The 15,909-nt window shown below is 53.4% G+C and overlaps 7 protein-coding genes across 7 annotated transcripts; 3 read left to right on the forward strand and 4 right to left on the reverse strand.

Moving 5' to 3' along the window:
• Positions 1-90: 90 nt before the first annotated feature.
• AYO20_05574 (hypothetical protein) lies at positions 91-1,275 on the forward strand (the record flags this gene model as incomplete). The annotated part of the gene is made up of 1 exon (XM_022643868.1): positions 91-1,275. One exon carries the CDS (start codon positions 91-93, stop codon positions 1,273-1,275), a length of 1,185 nt encoding a protein of 394 aa, XP_022500109.1.
• Positions 1,276-2,063: 788 nt separating this feature from the next.
• Positions 2,064-3,665, reverse strand: AYO20_05575 (hypothetical protein; the record flags this gene model as incomplete). The annotated part of the gene is made up of 1 exon (XM_022643869.1): positions 2,064-3,665. The coding sequence occupies one exon, from the start codon at positions 3,663-3,665 to the stop codon at positions 2,064-2,066; it is 1,602 nt and encodes a 533-aa protein (XP_022500110.1).
• A 1,570-nt stretch (positions 3,666-5,235) lies between these two features.
• On the forward strand, positions 5,236-6,660 carry AYO20_05576 (hypothetical protein; the record flags this gene model as incomplete). The annotated part of the gene is made up of 1 exon (XM_022643870.1): positions 5,236-6,660. The coding sequence occupies one exon, from the start codon at positions 5,236-5,238 to the stop codon at positions 6,658-6,660; it is 1,425 nt and encodes a 474-aa protein (XP_022500111.1).
• Positions 6,661-8,658: 1,998 nt separating this feature from the next.
• AYO20_05577 (hypothetical protein) lies at positions 8,659-9,677 on the reverse strand (the record flags this gene model as incomplete). The annotated part of the gene is made up of 2 exons (XM_022643871.1): positions 8,659-9,546; positions 9,606-9,677. 2 exons carry the CDS (start codon positions 9,675-9,677, stop codon positions 8,659-8,661), a joined length of 960 nt encoding a protein of 319 aa, XP_022500112.1.
• Positions 9,678-10,416: 739 nt separating this feature from the next.
• Positions 10,417-11,213, reverse strand: AYO20_05578 (hypothetical protein; the record flags this gene model as incomplete). Its single annotated transcript, XM_022643872.1, has 2 exons — positions 10,417-11,079; positions 11,136-11,213. The coding sequence occupies 2 exons, from the start codon at positions 11,211-11,213 to the stop codon at positions 10,417-10,419; spliced, it is 741 nt and encodes a 246-aa protein (XP_022500113.1).
• Positions 11,214-12,008: 795 nt separating this feature from the next.
• On the forward strand, positions 12,009-13,022 carry AYO20_05579 (hypothetical protein; the record flags this gene model as incomplete). The annotated part of the gene is made up of 2 exons (XM_022643873.1): positions 12,009-12,204; positions 12,271-13,022. The coding sequence occupies 2 exons, from the start codon at positions 12,009-12,011 to the stop codon at positions 13,020-13,022; spliced, it is 948 nt and encodes a 315-aa protein (XP_022500114.1).
• Positions 13,023-13,856: 834 nt separating this feature from the next.
• AYO20_05580 (hypothetical protein) lies at positions 13,857-15,854 on the reverse strand (the record flags this gene model as incomplete). The annotated part of the gene is made up of 1 exon (XM_022643874.1): positions 13,857-15,854. The coding sequence occupies one exon, from the start codon at positions 15,852-15,854 to the stop codon at positions 13,857-13,859; it is 1,998 nt and encodes a 665-aa protein (XP_022500115.1).
• Positions 15,855-15,909: the final 55 nt, after the last annotated feature.

Genomic DNA, 15,909 nt, shown 5'->3' on the forward strand with positions numbered 1-15,909 from the left:
CCAGCACCAAATCCCTGCAACAGATGCACTACCAATCACCTCCAACAAAGCCATTGCCCCTCAGTGTTTGAACTACCGACTGAATTCGACATGGATACATCGTCACAAGCCCAATGGCACCCTCGAACCAACACTGCAATCTTCGTCCGTGCCTTGCACCTCCTCAACCTCGACCTCCTCCCGGACTGGCCGCACATTTCAGAGTCGACATTTCTCCCCCCTTCAAAGGCCTCCTCTAATCCAACCACACCGGGAGCCCAACCTCAGAACCGCACAAAGTCCCTAGAATGGGCACTCTACCACCTCTTCCGCGTGTATTCGCCTTCCGAAGCGGTCTCGAGACTCTCGACGTGTTTCCCCCCTACCACACCCATACAGTCGAGGGATTTGAGGGCCGGGATCTACAAATGGCTCGCGGAACTGAAGCAGAGTGGCGTGTTGCCAAGGGAAACGGTGCTGCGGAAGACAATGCTGGATGAATGCAAAGGTGACAAGTTTGAGGAGTTGATTGCGAGGTTTGCAATGCTTGTGCTTAGGAAGACGCTGTCGCAAGATCACACCAACGCCAGCAGCAATAGACAACAAGTCAAGCAGAAGACGCGTGATGTTGTTGGGCGCCAGCAGAAGTACTCTTCCGAGATAACAGGCAAGCACCAGGATCCAGACTCGTTGGTTCCCCTGATCCTCGCCTATCGCGTTTCTCTGCAGCACTCTCTTCGCCAGCGCCAGGATCTGAGGGATAAGGCCACGGCCTATTCGCGTGCGCTGGCTCAGATACGCAAGGACGTCGCCAGCGGACTGGATGATAGCTCTCAAACCACGTCCAGCTCTGAAATCTCTCAAATCGCACTATCGGCAGCGGAATACAAGTCACTCAGTGAGCGAATCAATCTTGCCTTTGCAAGAGATCGTCGCTGGGCAAGATATATTCTCGAGGGTTACCCTCCTTCCTCGAAACCAGCTTCTGGCCGAGACCTGCCAGAATGGCCTTTTCAAGCAGCCGTGCCACCCACACTACAAACCGGGACCACCGATGCAGAAGACGACGTTGATCAACCGATCCAGCAACTGCAGACTTTGATCTCTCGGCACCAGGGACGAATCTCACGACTCGCAGCCGTACGCGACTCTCTGCTTTCTGCTTCTGGATCAATAAACAGTCCAGAAAAGCCACAAATTTTGCCTACGCTGTCTACGGCGGAGGCGGTGCCGAGCAACTTGCCGAATCGCCCAAAGCCACGGTTCAACCGGCATCAAGATCTCGTAATGGCCTAGAATTCCAGCCTCGACCCCCTAATCACATCTCACACAGCCTTCTACCGGCCACAGCATGTATGGCTTCATGGTTTATCGGTCGACGAATAACAGCTCCATTCAGACGAGGGGGAGTGCCCAACGATGAATGAATGGTTTCGTCAGACGGCAAGGCTCGACACTATTCCACCTGGCTATTGCTGGCCTGTCATTAGGCCATGGCTGAGACTGGCCCGTTGAGCACCCAACACAGCTCTGAGAAACATATCGAGACTCTACCCCAGTTGAACAAATCATGGATCTGCCACGCCAGTCTACCACCAGACGTCGACTCTTCTATGACATCTGTAAAGCCGCCCAAGATGTATATGCCCACGAGATGAGAGAAACTCTGTGGTACGGTTTACTTTATGAAATATGAAATTCGTTCAATTGGAGATTTGCCGTTAGGGGTATCATGTCTGACACTTCTCAAGAAAGGAAAAGAGATGGCACTCGAGGCAATATAAACAAGGAAAGTGGAAGGGGCAGGGACTGACCTCTCTGCCTCCATCCCTCCTAGCATAGGCACCGGATGTTGTGAGCTGCCCGTGCTCGTGTCAGTCCGTCCCCTCTGCACGGGTTCGAGATTCCTGGGCAAGATTCGTGCTCGCAACATCCTTCGACCCCAATGATGTAACAGCTCCACGATTCGGCAGGTTCATCAGTTAGGCCACATCAACAGCCGACACCTCACACCACTCCTCACCGTCAGACTCGTAACCACCTTGTCCCTCGTCCTCGCTCGCAGTCTCAGGAAGTGAGTCGCACTACGACCAAGCTCCTGGACCAGGCGTCATCCTATCATCTCGACTGTCCCAACCCCTTGACTCTTTCGACATGTCTCTCTCCAGGATTCCGTTGTCGAAGTACCCTTCATCGACATTCCGATCGTTCTGGTAATCTTCAACTTCAATCCGACTTCCCAAGGCTGCCTGCCCTTCCTTGATCATGGCCTGCAACTGCATGTTGAATCGGTTCATCGTCGCATCTTGCTTGGCCTCTTTCCGACGAAGTTTCTGTTCGAATTTGCGGATTTCGGGCGACTGTTTTGGTGATGTGGTAGCTGAGGCGGATGACTGCCGACGAGAGGTGGAGAGCGAGGCCCTGTGGGCACTGGGAATACCACTCGGGCGCCTTGAAAGTTTGTCTGAGCTCTGGCGTTGGTCTATCGCAGATGCAGTGGGGACCGGGATCCATGATTGATGTTGTGTTGGACCAGCGCTGCTGGTGCTTGCGCACATAGAAACCCGTGGTGACGCATATGACGCCGACGACCTGTGTGTCGATGATCGAGGTGTCAAGCGAGGACGAGAGACAGTGTGGCTTGGGTGGCGCAGAGCAGATGATGGTCGAGAAGCATAGAGATTCGCCGTGCTTGCCCTCGATTTCTTGCGTACAGGACTAGATTCTGTCAAGGGTGACCCTGGGTTGGCGCCATCAACCACTACCCAGCTATTGTAGCGGGAGATAGATGGAGAATCTTGATCTGGGATGGCACTTGGGGTTGAAGTGTTCTCCTGCCTGGGTTGAACGGACAGTCTGGACATATAGTCCTCGATAAATTCAGGACTGTTCCCAGGAAACCCCCCAGGAACTGGAGTCCGCTCTCGGACAAGTCGCATCGCGTCGTTAGAGGCATCGGCATTACGAAACACATCATTTTTGGCATCAATCTCTGTCCACATGCCGGAGGTACCAGCATCTGCAGGTCCCATGTCGAACGTATACCCACCGCCCCCACCAGCGTAGAAGCCCTTGAAGGTGGTGTTCCAGCAGAAATTGAAGACCTTGCCCGCTAAGCCACCGGTCAAAGCCCAGACTGTCTTTCCCCAAGTCTTCGTTGGCGGCGCTGGGGGTGACAGCCTCCGTTTGTTTCGTCTGCACCGATCTGGGGCTGGTGTTTGTGGGAAGTAGGATTCTGCCGGGTGGAGTGATTTTTGATTGGTATACCTGTTTGGTCTGCAGTCGGCCTCGTAGTCGAACTCATGGGCGTCTTCCTCTTTCTGCATGTCTAGCGCGGTGGGCGTGTCCAAGCCGCCCGCGATGCGGTAGTTTGTGTTGACAAGCGGGGGAGGACTGAGGGCTTCTCGCCAGGACGGATCTGATGTGGTGGTGGAATCGTCATTGTAGACTGACTTTGTGTCAAGGCGCGGTCGTTTGCGGCTGTGTGGCAGTTGATCGTCTTCTGACGGGTAAAGCGCGGCTCCTGTGACTAGTGGCTTGAGAGGTCGTGGTTGTGACCAGGCAGACGATGAGATGGACGTAGGATTGCTGTCGGAGGGAGGCAGAAACGGAGAGGCTTTGAATCGCGCGCAGTGGAGGGTGTATGAGCCTGGCACTGAGCCTGACGAGTCCATGACCGCGGTCATTCTTTAGTTTTATAGAGGGCGGCCTTGATAACGGTCTTTGATCACACGCGCGAGATCGTCGGCGTGATCGATTCAGCAGAGGTAATGGACTGACTAGACGTCGCTGGAGCACTTGAGATGTGAAGATGACATTGTCAGCGCGAAGGACGATGTGAAGATGGGGAGCGCAGGTGACGAGGGTTTTCAGGCTGCGCGGGATGAGCTGGCAAAGATGCTGCCGTGGTACGAGTGCAATCAGACCTCCAGGCTCCAGCTTGTCTGGCAGAATACGATACGAGAAAACAGCAGCGACTCAGAGCGACGGAGTGAGGGCAGCCAGTGAAAATTGTGGATCTGGGGTGGTTGAGCGTCATTGTTTACGCCTCACGGTTGGCGCGGCAATCAGCCAGTCAGTCAGTCACACGGACAGAAATGCCCCCCATCTACCCAGTGCCACCTCTGTTACGCGATTATTGCCTGCGCCCTGGCCCTCTCCCAACCCTGTAGTGGTGCCGAGCACTGACACATTCATGTCGCCCAACTATCCAAGGATGGTTGCTACCAGTCTTGTAACATGCGAATCGACCATGTCCCTCAGACTAACCTGCAGTCACAGATCCCTCTCAACTCTTGTCCAAAAATCACGAAATTGCAGGCTGGAAATATACCTGCAAAGTAGCCTACGCGGATCAACACACCTCGTGGTCAAACGGACAAGGAAGAAAGAGACAGGGAAGTACTGAGCACTACAAGTAAAAGCAGGCCCAGCAGCTCGAGACTTATCCATCCAGGACTTAGATAAAATATAACGCCGAAAAACATCTCAGCGGTCTCATTGACCTTGCCCATCCGATCAAGATAGAGGAGGAGCATATGCAAAGAGATGAAATCCCGACATTGACTTGTTCAAACTCTCCGAATCGGACAATCTTGAACTCCGATGATCTGGTTCGATGTGAAGCACAAGATCCTTATTCTATCAAGTAGACTACCAGAAGTGTCTCAAACACGAACGCGACACAGAACATCTGACTAGAGAGGTGCTGGATGAATGGTGTCGGATAAGAGATCCAGTGCATCCCAGTACAGCAGGATAAGACACTCTTGGCCTAGCGATAGCATCTCCTCGGCACCAAAGGCATACTTGTACCAAAGATGAGCCGGCCTCAAGTCCAACGAGCAGAAAATTATGCAATCAGTACAAGTATATGCAAAGCGATACCTTGAAGCAGGACTATTCAGATACCACCGAGTACTTCGCCCTTATTGTACCGAGTTCTTGGAGTTGTTCATGTTCCAGATGCAATTCCGAATCGAATTGTACCCAAAGCCTGTTTTGTGGGGTGACAAGGCCAGCAGCAGCGCGTGAGCTGTGGCGTGACCTGACATTGGCAAACTCGCTCCCAGCCAACGCTCTCTGATACCCGATCATGGCTTAACGTTCTTTGAATAGGAAATCTGACACCTGAATTCGCAATATAAGGTTCGTTGACACCCTCCTATGAACCGGTACTGGAACAATAGACTTGGCCTAGTCCTCGTATTTTCAATCCTTGCAGTCCTTGTCTCTATGCTCGCTGGTCGTCTTCGGATGTCGTCGTCCATTACGCGGAACACAGCCACGGCGCCTTCGCAGGTCATTGTTGTTGGTTCGGGTCTCGCGGGGCTCAGTGCCTCTTCCGAGCTCGTCGCCAGGGGTGTTCCGGTACAAATTCTCGAGCGCCAGCAGAAGCCTGGCGGGAACTCGATCAAGGCGTCGAGCGGCATCAATGGCGTCCCGACCCGGTTTCAAGTCCCTGGCTCGGACACTGTGGCGGACTTTTACAACGACACGCTGAGATCCGCTGGTGCGAGCTTCAGAGCCGCCAGGACAGAGGCGAGGCAGAAGCTCATCACCGAGCTTACCGATTCCTCCGCGTCGGCGATCAACTGGCTCGTGGAAGAAAAAGGGGTGGACCTGTCACATGTCGCTCTGTTGGGTGGCCATAGCCATGCGCGGACGCATCGAGGAGCAGGGCCAACTCCGCCCGGAGCCAGCATTGTCTTGACACTGCTAAAACAACTCCAAGCGAGTCCTCTTGTGACTCTCCAGACAGCTACTACCGTGACCAAGATCCTGAAATCGGATGGGGAAGTTGTAGGGGTGCAGGTCTCTCGCGATGGCAAGCCGGAGACCCTCGAAGGCCCTGTGGTTTTCACCGCTGGTGGATTCGCTGGCGACTCGACAGGTCTCCTCGCGCAATACCGACCAGACCTTGAGGGGTTCCCGTCCACCAACGAAGCGCTCCCCGGGTCGCAGACTTTGCTAACTGACGTTGGTGCGCATCTGGTCGATATGGAACAAGTCCAAATCCACCCGACGGGGTTCGTGGATCCAAAGGACCCTTTCAAGCAGACAAAGTTCCTCGCAGCCGAAGCCCTCAGGGGCGAAGGCGGAATCCTCGTCAGACAGGGCAAGAGGTTCATCAATGAACTGAGAACGAGAAAGCAAGTAACAGAGGCCATCCTGGCACAGGCCCCGAAAGACTCACAACCGACCAAGCAGTGGGATATCCAGATCTTGATGGACGAGGGCGCATATCAGGCCGCAAAATCACACGTCGACTTTTACATGTGGAAAGGGCTGATGCGGAAGACGACAATATCCGAGCTCGACCATGCCGACGAGGCTCTCGAGACGATGAAAGAATATGGTGCCACCGTTCAAGGTACGAGTGCCGATTCTCTGGGTCGCTCGTCATTTGGACAGTGGGCATTACAAGATCCAAAGCCCGACTCGACCGTCTATGTCGGCTCCGTCACTCCCGTCGTGCACTATACCATGGGCGGAGCTATCTTCTCGCCCGAGGCAGAAGTTCTTGACAGCGCCGGACAGCCGATCAAGGGCCTCTGGGCGGCTGGGGAGTCCACGGGTGGCATCCATGGCGACAACCGGCTGGGTGGAAGCAGTCTGCTCGAGTGTGTGGTGTTTGGACGCATCGCGGGTCAGAATGCTGCAAAGTTCTTGGGTGCATAGGACTTTGCCAACGCGCTTGTGGGTTTGACATTCGCGTCTGAGCGTGTATCTGGATCGACTTGACGGTGAAAGAATCCATGTGCTTGATTAGACAGAGAATGCTCGGTTTCTGGTCGAGTAGCCTAGATCGCCGCCGCACTGTGTCGAGTTACAAGACGTTATCGAGAGGATCCATATCTAGGTACGTAGCTACTGGAAGAAATACGAACCAACTCATAAACACTACCTGTGTACCTCGTGTTTCTGAATCAAGCAAATGCAGCCCTGGGCTCTCGCTCGAGCAGGGGGAGAGAAATTCGTACGAATTACCGGGTAGAGCACGTAATTGATAAGGATTAACTAGCTAATGATTGCGACCCTGTTGCGGAAATAGACAGAGATCTTGTCTTGGTTCGTGAAAGGCCGCACCGTTGAGCAGGATCAGATTCGGCCCCGGCACACAAAAGACGTTCGTTCCATCCGTCCCGTCCGGCTTGGATTCAGATTCCTGCGGTCTAGATCAAATTCAAGCCCAATACATACGTCACAAGCATGTATATGCTCCATATACTAGGTATCACTTGAGAATTCTCTGGAGCGGTATCCTGTAACGGAAATCCGGGGCTCCGTCGAGACACGGTGGAGTCAAATAACGGACGGGGTCGACCGGGCGGAGCGAAGAAATAATAATAATAATGGAGAATCCACGACGGGTGACTGAACCTCCGTAATCTACAGTACATACATAGTCACTACAGTAGCTTGTTCTCGGGGGCCCATGTCAGCGTCTCGTTGTATATTCTTAGTCAAAGGTAGATATACACATATGGTATGCAGTAATCAACTCCTCCGGAGAGAGATTTCGGGTGTGGCTGATCCTCCAAGGGGTTGAAATGCACCGTCGGGTCGTGACTAAAGCTGCGGAATCGTCGAAGTTGTTGGTTGTGAGTGTCTGTCTGTCTATTTATGGTACCTGTACAGCTGAAAGATGCTCGCGCGCGGGGATCCAGAATCCAGATAGCGTCGGTACTCTAGATCAGTGGGACGGGATTCAAGTGTTGTCTAGATAAGGCGTTGGGATCCTCAGAGGCGAAGCATGGATGCGTAGCAAACCCGCCCCATCCCCTCGGGGCTCCTCTTTCTGCTTAGGTCCCTTCGACTTGAGCCTAACTTTAGTTTGGAGGATTTCTTTTTTTTTCAGATTCTGGTTACGAGTACTCCGTCAACGGGTGTATATTTCAAGCATGACTGTATGTAGCGTTGCTTAGCCGGTTGGGGGCAATACCTAATTGAGCGATTCGAGTCTAGCGAGCTCATCCACAGATCGGTGGATCTGATCTGCCCTCTGTCTGGAACATCGTTTTGGCCCCCCATCAAACGAACAAAAAGAGCTTAATCTCACGGCCATCGAAAACACCCACACCCCAAACGTGAACGCCCCTGCAGAGTCCCACTGCCCAGTGTAGGTGTGGGGAGTTTAGTTAACCACGTCGTTATCCGCTTCTGAAGGTGAAATATCAGCATTAGTGCACAACTGAAGAAGACGAGCAAACCAAAGATAGATCAGTGCAGTCAGTTCCCGTGTGTAATCTGAAAAGCAGTAAACACCGTGGCTTGCATGTGTACCTGAAACTATGAACGAGTGTTGAGCCATGTAAAGTGTGATAAGTTTGAAATCTACGAAATACCCGGTTATTGTGTGCCCCATCGGGTAATATTCCCAATAGGGTTAGGGCAACACGCAAAAGCTAGCTATGTATGGAGGAGTATGTAATTGCAAAAGCCCCAAGTGCTACGAGCAAGTGCGAGGCTCGACAAGGGTCCAAGACGGGCAAGGCAGACACATGCGATGCGTATATGAGTAATCGATCAAAATACTTGTCGAACAGAAACATTCGTCTGCATCCTCCCTCGTATCCGCCCGCCACCTGGTAAACCCCAATTGTCCGCCCCCACCGTTGAGCTAAGTATCTCCCTCCAATCCGTCCCACCCCCGCCTTGCTGACCTCCTCATCCGTGCTAGGAAAGAGTTCCAAGCTGCGGTCCCTGCGTATACGTATCAGGTGCGATAGTTCCCACAGGTGCGGGAGCGTCACCAGGTGCTGTAGTTCCGTCAGGTAGAGTAACATATCCATCGGGGGGTGCATTGCCATCGGGAGGAGTAGTTCCACCAATAGCGCCAGTTCCACCAATGGCGGGATCTGCACCAAGGCCGTCAGTTCCATCAGGGGGTGCGCTTCCATAAGGAGGAGTAGTTCCATCAGGGCCAGCACTGCCAGCAGCGCCAGCACTTCCGCTAGGGGGTGCGCTTCCATAAGGAGGAGTATTTCCACCAAGGGCGGCAGTTCCACCAATGGCGGGATCTAGAAGGGGGCCAGTTCCATCAGGCGCTGCGCTTCCATAACGAGGAGTATTTCCATGAGGGCCAGCACTGCCAGGAGGACCAGCACTGCCAGGAGGACCAGCACTGCCAGGAGGACCAGCACTGCCAGGAGGACCAGCACTGCCAGGAGGACCAGCACTGCCAGGAGGACCAGCACTGCCAGGAGGACCAGCACTTCCACCAGGGGCGGCACCTCCACCAGGAGTGGGATTTAGAACAGAAGTGGGATAGTGATTTCCAGCAACAGGGACACCTGGATGAACGGTGGCACCCCCAGCAAGGTTGGGATCGTAATTAGAAGCCCCGGGTCCACCGAGGACGGTTTCCCCCATTGGCCTTGGCGGCGGCGTAGGCGTTGACGATGCGTTGTCCTGGATATTCCCTCTCATTGTACTCTGGGGGGCGATCGGGTGACCCGTTGAAGGGCCGGTGGGTTGTTGCACCATCGACACAAACCCCCCTTTGCTCATTGCTGCATTCCCTGACTGCCCATCGGTTACCGGTGGTCCTCCTATGCTCTGGCTCTAGAATCACAAGTTCAGCAGAGTGTTCTGATGGTTCATCCCCATGCGGAACCACCTACGGGGATCGGGATCTTGGACAATGCCATTGCAGGATCGGGAAACACGGATAGCTTCGACGGTGCGGTCGTCATGATTCTTCCTCGAGCGATATCTCGGATCACAGCCTTTTTGCAAATAAAATGTCGATATTCAAGGTCGTGACTCGTGAGGGGACGGCGGTTGCTGCTCTCGATGGTTTGGTTCCCTCTGATGGTCCTGCAGACGGACAATATATATCTCCTCCCCATACGTAAAGATAGAAGAGGAAGATCCATGCAGCCATGTTACCGCTGTAAGCTTACCATTAGTAACCGGGGGGGATTTTCCCTTTTGCATCTTTTGATGTCGGTTACGGCACTATATTGCGCGCAGCCCGTCCATTCCTCGATCACAAAGGAACTTGTGTTACTGTCAACTTATTCTTAGCGCAGACCAACAGTAGGAGTCAGCCACGTGGTTTTTGGTTACGCAGAGAAGAGAGAGGCGCGTGCACCTCTAAACGAGGAATATCAGCAAGTAGTAAATGGCATAAGAGAACGAGTTGACTAAAGATAGAAAGAGTGGAGTAGCATATGTAATCTGAAAAGCAGTGATTACCCAGTTGCAATGCATGCACCTAAAATTATGAAAGAGTGTTCGTAAAAGAAAGGAACTGATCGATGAGGTACCTACATATAAAGAGTAAAACTTAGACTTCCATTCCCCATACCCCCATCCCCATCCCCTATTGACCAAGAAACTGGAGTTTGGCCTGTGAGGGAAAGCACCGTATGCCACGCCCAATATTCCCTTTCCCCTTCCACTCCAGCTTTTCGGTCTCCTGATCCGGGGCTACTGGGAAGGTCCCGCTTGCGGTTGCGGCGGCGTTGGCAGTGGCCTGGTCGGCGCGCTCTGGCCGGGAGTTCCCGCGGGCGGCGTCGGCAGTGGCCTGGGCGGCGCGATCTGGCCGCGAGCTTTAGTGTCCGGCGGGTGAGTACCGGGAGTTCCATCGGGCGGCGTTGGCAGTGGCCTAGGACCCGGTTCCCGTAGTTTTGGGTTCAGTCTTCCACCACTCGACGCTGCGGGCGGCGGCCGCGGGAAAGATTCCATTTGCCGTGGCAAGGCTTCCGCAACACCTTCTTCTGGGAAGACTCTCGGCGGCGGCGGTGGCTTTCCAGCATCGAGGAATGCTTGGACATATGCAGGTGTCTCCGCCCCGCCTGTCCCAGTGTTCATTTGCGGTGGCAGAGATTCCGCGAAGCCCTCTCCGCCTGGACGGCCAAAAACCTTAGGGGGTTGGTGCGCCGGGACCGGTGCTGGACGGTTCGTCGATGCTTGTCCAGGCTCTGGCGTCTCTTGGAGTGTTGGGAGTGATGAGAGTGTTGGAGGTTGAGGGGGAGTTTGCATGCTGGGTGGAAGGTTACTGCCGAATGGATTGTTATTGCTGGTTGGAACATTATTGGGGGCTGGCTGCCCTTCGGCCCATCTGATCGCCTCAGCTTTGCTCATCGCCTTCTAAAATTGCATATTAGCAAAGCGGGATTTGATGTTCATCCAGACAGACAACCTACTGGGGGAGATTTCGACTTGTTCAACGCGTTCAACGCGGCGGAAGGGCTGGGGAAGACGGAGGGTCTTTTGGACGACATTCTGTTCCCACGGACTTTTCAGATCACAAACTTGAACAGACAAAACTTGAAAAGCAAGATCTCGATATGCAGGTGTAAGGGGCTGTGGTTGATGTTCGTAATGATCAAGTCCTCCTGACAGTCCCGCAGTGGACAATATATACCTAGTAGTGCCGGTAGAGACTCCAAAATAGGCACAGGATCTAATGTATTAGAAGGTAGTATTTATCTAGGCTATTCCTCTTCAAGGCCCCGCCTTTTTTTTTCTTTCTATACGTAAAGATAGACGAAAATGCCAAGTTAAACAAAATGCCCCGTGGTGGATTCCTACAGAGCAGTGCCACTACTGTAAGCTTACGGTTAACCAGACGATGCTTTCCCTTTTTGTATCTTTTGAATATTAGTCGCCCTATATTGCGCGCGATGAATATATAAATAAAAAAACTCTATGCGGGTGCTTTAGATCCATCTAAGCCTCGATTGAAGGAACTGGGGTTGCACGGTGCTTATGGTCAGCCGATTACCAGTGGCTACATATTCAACGTGACTCAGCGGTTCGATCATGATCAATCGAGTAGGATCAACTAGGTCTGAACCCAAATTAACACAAGCGGCCGTATAAGAAGACCGGTGTCTGGTATCTAGCTTGGAACCAGACAGAACCATCATCATCAGACACACCGAACCAGTCTTTGTTTTCACATCACACAACTTTCACATAACCTTGTCGAAATGGGAGACATCTCGGATCTCACTCACTCCTTACAAGACCACAGTCTTGGGGGTATGGGAGCGAGTGGACTTGGACAACACGGAATGCCTGGTTTGCCCGGGCACGATTCACTTGGACTTGGCTCGTCTGGACATGATCCCCTTGGAGGACTGGATATGCACGACCCTATGAGCCAGCTCGGGCACGGGCTTCCCGGCGGACTCGGAGACCCCGTCTCACAGTTGAAACAACATCTCCACGATGCCGTGCAACAATACTCACAGGACCATGACGACCCCAGTAAGTTGGAGCCTGTTTGACGCCGTCGTTGGTGCTCTCGACCAAAAGCTGATACTCTTTGTTTAGGCATGGATGAGGACGATCAACAGGAGAAGCTCCATCAGCACGCACATGTCATCGTGTCCATCACCGAGCAAATTCTCGTGTATGAGCCCAATGACCCAGATGTCTGTGACCTTCACAGCTGGTTCTCGCAATGTGCAAAGGGGAAATTTCGGGGCCACCCTGAATTACCTCCTGACAGTCACAAAGTCAAGCACCCGAGAGAAGATGATGAGCCGGATTCCGACGACGAAGATCCGGCCATGGACGATCCGAGCAGCCATGATATGGACCCGAGCAGCCACGATATGGATCCGAGCAGCCATGAGGATATGGACCCGAGCAGTCATGAGGATATGGACCCGAGCAGCCACGATATGGACCCGAGCAGCCACCATGATATGCCCAACCACGATGACCCGAGCAGCCATCACCACTCGAACAACCATCACGACCCAAGTGCCGATGAAGATCAGGGCTGCTGTGGTGACGACGACCAGCCTGGTGGCGATGACCAGTACGATGAGGATGATTATGGACAGTACGACCACCACAATCACCACCACCACAACCACCACGGTCATCAAGACTACAGCGGACAACACGACGATTACGGCCATGATCATCAACAAGGCCAGGATGAGAGCTATGGAGACGGAGACGGGGACGACTATGACGATGGCGAGAACTACGACGACGACGATGGAATGCAACATGAAGACGATGACGACCAGGGTCACGAGCACCACGGAGGTCACGGAGGTGGTCACTGGTGAACAGAACAACAAGTGTGATTCAGTGGAACAGGACGGGGTGTGCGACCGCGGCGCTTTTTTGCTCGAGAACAATGCGATGACTATTACAACAACAACAACAACAACAACAACAACAACAACAACAACAACAACAACAACAACAACAAGCTCTCTGCTATTTCTTGCACCTTGAAATTGAAAATGAAAGGGAAAGGAGCGACGGAGTTGACAAAGTGGTGGTCGAACGAATGGGCTTTTCTTTCTTCTTCTCCTTTTTAGGCAAAACTAAGAGAAGAGTACATATAACTATACATTTACACACACATTATATCTTCCCGGACGTGAGAAGGGGCGGCACCGTCGTCTCGAGAGTGTCTCCCGAGTGACAGCATGTCCTTCAATCCATCCCGGAGCTGGACCTCGCTGTGTCGGACCGCATCTATCTTGCTTGGTGACGTCCGCGAAGATACCAGCGCCTTATACCCTGTGGACACGCCTTCGCTCGACGCCCTTCAATCGGGCCAGCCATGCGCTCTCCTGGGGCAGTAGTCCTGCGACCTAGCCTTGCTGGGCGACAGGCGTCCCGGTGTCTCTTGTGGTCTGCCATGTACCGCCTGGACGAGATACCACTGCTGTCGATTGCGTTCGTGGCCAAGTGCCGCGACGACGACGTGAAGACTGTCCCATGTCCCGTCCCAGTCGAGGACTATACGAAGACTTTTCATCTCTGGATTTGTGAGCGTGGATAGCCTTTGCAAATGCTGCATCATACGAGTGAAAGCTTTTGCGCATTCCTCGTTGATGCATGATACATCCCATCCGATGCAACGCCGGCTCTTCTGTCCGATCACCCAGTTACGCCTTATAATAGGCGGCAATCCACCTGCGATAGAACGAGCTCGGCTCCCGGCCAGTGATACGCTGTTCTCGTCTGCCAGACGCTCGTGGGGGAGGTTCCACGGGCTCGCCATCGAGACCCGTGTTCGTGACGGCGTTTTGTTGCTTCCCGAGGTAGTAATCGGGCATGAAGAGCGTCGCGACCAAAGGCACGGCAGCCAGGACAAGGGCCGTGATGGCGATGTGGCCATTGACGTAGGCATAAGCGCGGATGGCGCCCTGCCTGATGGGATCTTCAAACTCGTAGCCGGTGCGTAGGCTTCTGATGCTACCGTAGAGCTTCCGAAGCGTTGCCTCGTCGACCCCAGGCATGTCTCGGCGCATGCGGTCGAGCATCTCATTCGTCCAGATGGCCGACGAGATGGCACTGCCAATGGATGACCCCAAGGTTGACCATAGCGTCAGAACAGAGATCATCGTGGCCATGTCCTCATGTGGTACCGAAGCCTGACTGCCCACACGGACGCCGACGACGTTGAACGATCCCAAGCAGAATATCAACTGGGCGGCGACCAATCGGGCCGTGCCTTGTATCATCAGACCATCAGCCCGAACCAGCAGGCCATACGCGATGAGTCTCGCCCCAGCCCCGAACAACATCATGGTCTTGTACCGATGTGTCCTTCGTTGGATGAGACCCACAACAGGGCCCAGCAGACTGAGTCCCATCGTAGTGATGCCCAAGAATATAGTCCACTGGTACGTCGTCCATTCCTTGATAACGTATATATACGACGAAAAGTAGGTATTTCGAACCGACGAGGCCATCTGGTTGAAGGTGTAGATGGCGACCGCGGCTCCAAACGTCCGGTTCTTTAGAATGCGCTTCGTCATGAGCGGCTTTGGGGCCAGGTATATTTCGAAGAGTATAAAGGTAATAAGGAGGACGAACCCGATTACCAGCATGGCGATCATGCTGGCGTTACCCCAGCCACCATCGGCGTCCTCTGCTAGGGTAAAGGGCAGCAGGATGAGCGCAAACGCAAACCCGAGGATAATGAGTCCGATCATATCGATTTCGTTGAGTCCTTCGAGCATAAGCTTCATCCAGTAGGTTGGGCTCGTCGAGGTTATCGACTCCTTCGAGTTCCCGATCCTCTCGCGCCTTGAAGCAGCCATTGTCACCATACCCAGTTTTTCTCCGCGTCGTTGCATCGAGTATAGCGTAAAGATGGCGGGGAGAAGTAGAACAGGTACAACGATTGTAAACATACCGAGACCCCATCGCCAGTCATCAACAAAGGCCTCAGCTATAAAGCCGTTGATAGGTACAGTGACAACAAAGGGTAATGATATAACCGCACCGAAGAAACCTCGCCACTGGAGCGGTGTCAAGTCTCCAACAATAATATCGCTCAATAAATCGAGGCCCGATTTCCCAACGGCGGTAAAGGAAATCCCAATCGTATAGGCCGCAAAAGTGCTCGAGCTAGCCGCGACGATAAAGCCGATCACGTAGAAGAAGAGGATAACGACGTAGGTGGTGGGACGAGAGGTAATGTCTGCTAGTTTACCGATAAAAGGCTTGCTAATGGCGCGGATGATCTGGCTGGCGGTACTGACGGCCGCGATCGAGGCGTGCACTCCGAATGTCGAACTGGCCATGGTCGTAAAGATGCTCGAGGTGATGCCCTGGTCGAGGGCGTAGGCAAACATGGTCAGGCCAATGGAGATGCCCAGCAGCCAGAGCAGTATCTTCCCCGACCTGCCCGACTCATACAGGACCTTGTTGAAAGCCTCGACCTTACTCACTCCGATTACAGGTTCACCAGTTGGCGCTTCCAAGTCGGAGGCGTAGATGCCTGTGTCTTTGGGAGGGGCGGTGGACTTGGATGGACCATGAGATTTTCCACGCGCATCAACGCTTTCTTGAGCTGATGGTGATAAAGATGGTTCCAGGTCTTTGTCGTCAGTTCCGACGGGATGCAAGTCTGAAGTTCCATTTGGCTTTGACATGCTGCTGGCTGTGGGAGGACGGCTCCAAAATGTGTTTACCAGGAAAGATGAGGCT

Source organism: Fonsecaea nubica, assembly GCF_001646965.1.
Source record: "Fonsecaea nubica strain CBS 269.64 chromosome Unknown Scaff33, whole genome shotgun sequence".
NCBI classification, from domain to species: Eukaryota; Fungi; Ascomycota; class Eurotiomycetes; order Chaetothyriales; family Herpotrichiellaceae; genus Fonsecaea; species Fonsecaea nubica.